Here is a 6,104-nt window from a genome sequence, read left to right as displayed (position 1 = left end):
CGCAAACCTTGATAAAAGAAACTAAAACATACATGAGAACAGTAAAGCGGACGAAATAAATAATTGGTAAAGCAACAAGAAAAACGTCATGTATCATTCATACAGTTTTCGACCCGAAATGGACAGAAGTTAAAAACGCACGTGCAGGGCGTGCAAAGCTATTGTTTTTACCCACTAAATATGCACATTTCTGACGTTCTTGTTGCCCCCCCCCCCCCCCCCCATCCCCCTCCTTCTTATCTGTGTTGCTAGCAAGACAAAAAAATGTTGGAAACTTAAGCAGTCAACATTGAAAGAAGGAGAGGGGAGAGGAAGTGGGAAAGGTTTAAATTCTAGATACGGTGGGCATTGGAAGCTAGAAAAGGTGTTTTTCAATGAAAGTGTCTCAACAATTTTGCAACTTGCTGTAGCTTGTATCTTGTAATTTAACATTGTTGCTTTGGAGCAGCTCGGAAGACGAAAAGAAATCTACCGACTCCCGGGAGGTAAAAGGGGATTAAATGGACCTGTCCGTCATGCAACTTGCCAAACCATGCGACACTGTAGGTAACATAAATTCTATTTGACTCGAATTTCACGGTGGCCTTACAAAGCTTATATTCTATATCAAACTTGGTTATCATGCTGAAAACGTAAGAATAAACAGTACACTACAAACCTGAAAATATTTGAATGGACCAATCTTAAATTTCAGTTCCACATATATTGCTTTCAATTAATTCAAGTATTCTCAAATCAAAAACTATTTATCCTCTGCTCTACTGAGAGCATGCGCGGGGTGTCTGTTGGAACAGACGTGTTTTTTGAGTAGGACATTTTCCCTTCCCTACATCGCGTTTGTTGGGATGTTCAAGAGTCGAATTAAATGACGAAAACTAGAAAGAATAAAAGGGGAGACCGTGGGTCCTTGGAAGAATCGCCGAAGGAAGTGAAAAAACTGAACACTCAGTCTTCTCCATCTCAGAAAATCGAAGGAAATATGGCAGAAGGTGAAACCGCAACTTGTGATGCGTCCTTTCAAGAAGAACCAACGCTATCGCAATTGCGAGATATTTTAGTTAATCTGGAAAGCTCTGTGGCGGCAATATTGCAAGACAATGCTAATCTTAGAGAAGAGCTCTCGCAATTTAGAGCGACTTTTCAGTCACATGGCCGCGACTGTTCTAAATAAGATAATCGTTGTAATAAGGGTAATTAGTGACGTCATAAAGCGCGATCTCTTTAGTCCAATAAACCTACTGACTGAACCAGGACTTATCTTTTATGTTGTGTTAAAATCGCAACATTGGTGCCGAGACCCGGCTCTTTCCGACCAAAATGTCAGAAGAGCTTCGAAGACTGAAGTCAGTACGAGGTTCGTACAGAGGGGGCATTGCACTCAAGAGTTCAAAAAAGCCGACAGACTACTGACATTAGAGCCGCTCAACACCGCCGAACTTAAAGCACTTCAAGATCGACTAACAAGTAGAGGAAGCGACATATCACAAATGGACTCACAAATAGCCATGGCCATTTCCAAGGAAGAGCTAGAGAACGAGATAGAAGATGCCTTGTCAGTTCAAGACACCATCTCCGACTACAAGTTCATGATAATGGAAGCATCGAAAAACGACCAACACGATAAACCGGTGAGTTCTTTCCATGATAACAATAGTTCAATGAAACCGACAACTACGCGAATCAACGTCAATTTGCCAAAACTCAGCATTCAACCATTCAACGGCAATCAATTAGAGTGGCTCACTTTCTGGGACAGTTTTAGCGCAGCGATCGACGAACACACCGAATTGAACAACATCGAAAAAATGAATTATTTACAAAATATGCTTAAAGGAGAGGCAGCGCGCGCGATCGCCGGACTACCACTTACCAACGAAAACTATACGAAAGCAATCGAAATATTGAAAGAACGCTTCGGCGATAAACAAAATATTATCAATGCATACATGGAATCTCTGACCAGAGCTACCCCACCGAAAGACGAAATATCGAGTCTGCGAATATTTTATGACTCCTACGAAAAAACATTCGTGGTCTGGAGGCCCTCGACGTAAAAGCCGACACGTACGGCTGCCTCCTTATACCGATACTCTTGAAGAAACTACCAGAATCCATACGTTACGCAATATTCAGATCTGACAGTTCGGCGGATAAGTCACTTGACAAGTTACGAATCGCACTTCGACGAGAAATTGAAACAATCGAGAAGGGTCGCCTGTCAACCACGAAAAGCTACGAGACATACGACGAAGAACCACTTGTTCCGACAACGGGAACGATGCTATCCAGAACGCAGCCAAGAACGCAGAGCGAGAAACAACGCCCGAAACAAAAGAAATGCGCCTACTGTGACGGTAACCATTGGTCAGACAATTGCAGCGAATTCGTAACTGTGCAAGAACGTTACCAAGTACTACAACGACAACAACGTTGTTACAACTGCCTGGGCACAAATCATAACAAAACAAAATGTTTTTCTAACTGGCGCTGCATGAAGTGTAAACAGAAGCATCATACTTCACTTTGCCACGGACAAACACAAAACCCGCCAAAAGATACAGCGTCTAACCCGTCGACCTCAAAGATCGAGCAAACGAAAGCAAGCACACACGACGAACCGAAGGAGACTCACAAAGAGAAGAAAACCCACTCAGACAATACCCACGTAGGAACAACACAGTTGCTAGATCTGCAACAGAATCAAATCCTAATGCACTCAGCTAGAACAACAGCAATCGGCCAAGGATTTCAATGCTCACAGGCACATATTCTATTTGATACAGGACGTTCATCACAGAAAGCATGAGGAACCGACTAAACCTCAAAACTATACGCAAAGAACTCCTTGACGTAACCACATTTGGCGATATCAAAACCACCAGAAGAAACTACGACGTAGTCTCACTCAATCTAGATACGGGAAAGGAAAGTTTATCATTAACGGCACTTGTAACTCCTACAATCTGCCCACCACTGAAGATAAAAGCTTTCGAAATTCCCCCCGAACTAGAAGGTCTAAAACTAGTGGACACACCTATCGGAAACTCAGAAGTGGATATACTTATCGGAAACGACCAGTACGGTCACCCGATCATTGGCAAGATGATCAAAACGAGTAACGAAGCCATGATCGCTATCGAAAGCAAATTTGGCTGGCTTCTAGCAGGAACCACCTCTAATATACGAAACATCAACACAATGGGATGTCACCGGATAGACACCCAGTCCGCCGAATCCCAACTCGACAGCATACTCACCAAATTTTGGGAAACAAACCAAATCCCCGACGAACGCAATCAAGACGACTCCGTCATGAAAACATTTCGAAAAACAATCAAATTCAACGACACTTCGGGTAGGTAGTGTTGCATTGCCGTGGAAAGAAAACAAAAAACGATCTGCGGTCCAACCTGAACCTCCAGCGAAGAGACCACGCACTTATCGGCAAATACGACAAGCAACTGCAGGAGCAGCTTCAAATGGGATTTATAGAGATAGTACCGGACATGCATCACCACGAAGAAATCGTCCACTACATCCCTCACTTCCCAGTGTTTAAAGAGGATAGCGCAACAACAAAAATGAGAATAGTCTATGACGCCTCAGCAAAGAAAACCTCCAATTCACCAAGCTTAAATGACTGTCTTCACACCGGAGAGAACCTAATGCAAGACCTGACAGGAATTCTTCTCCGATTCAGAGCACACAATGTGGCATAATTCATCGCTGATATCGAGAAGGCATTTCTCCAGATCGAACTCCACCCAAACGTTAGAGACGCCAAGCGATTTCTTTGGCTTAAAGGCATCAAAAAACCAGCCACCGATACAGATAACTTACGAGCATATAGGTTCCAACGCGTCCTATTTGGAGCGACTTCGTCACCCTTTCTTTTAATTGCAACAATCCAGTATCACTTAATGAAAGCAAATACATGGATAGCTACTGACCTCATCAATTCAATGTACATGGATAACGTGGTGACGGGGGCTGACAGCCAGGAAAAGGCCATGGAATACTATACATTATCACGAAAATATTTGAAGGACGCTGGAATGAATCTGAGAGAATGGAATTCGAACTCACCAAACCTTAACATCAAAGCAAAAGAAGACAAATGCGCAGCTAAAAATCCGCAAACCAAAGTACTAGGTCTAAAGTGGGATGCGACACTGGACACGCTATCACTCTCACTCGATAAGATGATAAACGACATTTCACAAGCTACTCAACAAAAGATGAGCAAAAGGTCTGTCCTAAGCATCGCCTCAAAAGTATTCGACCCTCTCGGATTTGTTGAACCTATCACCGTTAAAGCAAAGATCATGATACAAGATATATGGAAACAAAATATGACTTGGGACCAAGAAATAAGGAATGGCTTAAAATAACAGTGGATTAAATGGCTCGACGACATTAAAAACCTGTCCATGTTCAAAATACCAAGACCATATTTCAGTGACAACATCACCAGCAAACAACTTCATATATTCTGTGATAGCAGTCAACGAGCCTACGGTGCGGTTGCATACCTCCGAGGAACATCAGGAAACATGACGCAAACAAGCTTCGTAATCGCCAAAACAAGAGTCGCACCCGTTAAGACTTCCACGATTGGAACTACTAGCAGCACTGTTAGGAGCCAACCTAGCGACGTACATCACGAAAACTTTACAACTCAGAAAGGAATGCGAATCGTCTACTGGAGCGACTCACAAATTGTCCTATCGTGGCGTTCATCCAACAAAAGACTGCAACCATTCGTACACACGCGAATATGCAAGATAACACAAATAACAGGGACACATAAATGGATGTTCTGTCCCACATCCTCAAATCCTGCAGACTTAATAACACGAGGAATAAGCACAACGATGTTCTATCAGAATAGAGCATTATGGTTTGAAGGTCCATCGTGGCTAAAAGCACCGAATGACCAGTGGCCACAAGTTCAGTCAAAGGAACCTATCACAGACATAATCGACAGTCCACAAATGCATATAATTGTCAAATCAGATAGCCCTAACATACTTGACTCAATAGACTTAGAGAGGTACAGCACCTTAAACAGAGCGATCCGAGTAACGACCACACTCCTTCACTACACAGATATATGGCGAAAAAGGAACACAAAGTCTACTATTACAACTGAAATAATGCAGGATGCTCGACTTGCATTACTTAAAGGAACCCAAAGAAAATACTATGAACGCGAAATCACTTGCTAAAAGGCGAAAACGAAGTCAAAACAACCGGCTATCATGCAACAACTAGGACTGTTCGTCGATGCCCAAGAAGTACTTCGCTGTCGTGGTAGACTACACTATGCAGACCTTCACTATGACACAAAATTCCCAATTTTGTTACCTAAAAATAGCACATTCACTTCATTGGTCATCCAACATACACATACAATGCTCAAACACGGTGGAGTTCAGGACACATTAACTCAAATAAGACAACAATTCTGGATACCCCAAGGTCGACAACTTGTTAAAAGGCTCATATCGAAGTGCGTTATAAGTAGAAAACATGAAGGACCACACCTTCATTCCGTTCCAACACCACCATTACCCAAAGAACAGATCTCACAGTCACAGCCCTTCCAACACACAGGCATCGACTTCGCAGGACCTATGTACGTCCGTAACAAGAATACTACATCGAACAAGGTCTATGTATGCCTATTCACCTGTACTGCCATAAGGGCAACACATCTTGAACTGGTTGAAGACCAAACAACTGAAGCCTTTCTAAGAGCATTCAGACGATTTATAGGCAGAAGAGGCGTTCCGGAGACAATCATCTCTGACAATGCCAAAACGTTCAAAGCAGCCGCACAAGACCTAGAAACTCTACATAGCGGAATTCTCTCTCACACTTCAACTCAGAAGTTCCTTGCAAACAATGGCATACGTTGGAAATTCATAGCCGAGAGAGCTCCGTGGTGGGGAGGATTTTTTCGAAAGACTGATAGGAATGACCAAAAGATGCCTGAAGAAAACAATCGGTAAAGCCTCCCTAAACATGATAGAACTAAACACCATACTGATCGAGGTTGAAGCTGCATTGAATAGCAGACCGCTAACGTATTCCTACATGGG

General features: G+C 42.9%; 3 protein-coding genes across 3 annotated transcripts; all 3 read left to right on the top strand.

Annotated features, from left to right (window-relative positions):
- Positions 1-1,148: 1,148 nt before the first annotated feature.
- Positions 1,149-2,054, top strand: LOC138030684 (uncharacterized). Its single transcript, XM_068878568.1, has one exon. The coding sequence runs from the start codon at positions 1,149-1,151 to the stop codon at positions 2,052-2,054; it is 906 nt and encodes a 301-aa protein (XP_068734669.1).
- Positions 2,055-4,553: 2,499 nt separating this feature from the next.
- On the top strand, positions 4,554-5,228 carry LOC138030683 (uncharacterized). Its single transcript, XM_068878567.1, has one exon. It carries the CDS (start codon positions 4,554-4,556, stop codon positions 5,226-5,228), a length of 675 nt encoding a protein of 224 aa, XP_068734668.1.
- Positions 5,229-5,261: 33 nt separating this feature from the next.
- Positions 5,262-6,014, top strand: LOC138030682 (uncharacterized). The gene has a single exon (XM_068878566.1). It carries the CDS (start codon positions 5,262-5,264, stop codon positions 6,012-6,014), a length of 753 nt encoding a protein of 250 aa, XP_068734667.1.
- Positions 6,015-6,104: the final 90 nt, after the last annotated feature.

The sequence above is a fragment of the Montipora capricornis genome, chromosome 13 (assembly GCF_036669925.1).
Source record: "Montipora capricornis isolate CH-2021 chromosome 13, ASM3666992v2, whole genome shotgun sequence".
In the NCBI taxonomy this organism is placed as follows: Eukaryota; Metazoa; Cnidaria; class Anthozoa; order Scleractinia; family Acroporidae; genus Montipora; species Montipora capricornis.
The sequence above is the reverse complement of the archived record's forward strand: the minus strand, read 5'-3'. Positions and strand labels throughout refer to the sequence as shown.

Excerpts from the sequence above, each read along its gene's own strand:
- LOC138030684 (XM_068878568.1), top strand. The coding sequence starts at position 1,149 with ATGGCCGCGACTGTTCTAAATAAGATAATCGTTGTAATAAGGGTAATT.
- LOC138030683 (XM_068878567.1), top strand. The coding sequence starts at position 4,554 with ATGACGCAAACAAGCTTCGTAATCGCCAAAACAAGAGTCGCACCCGTT.
- LOC138030682 (XM_068878566.1), top strand. The coding sequence starts at position 5,262 with ATGCAACAACTAGGACTGTTCGTCGATGCCCAAGAAGTACTTCGCTGT.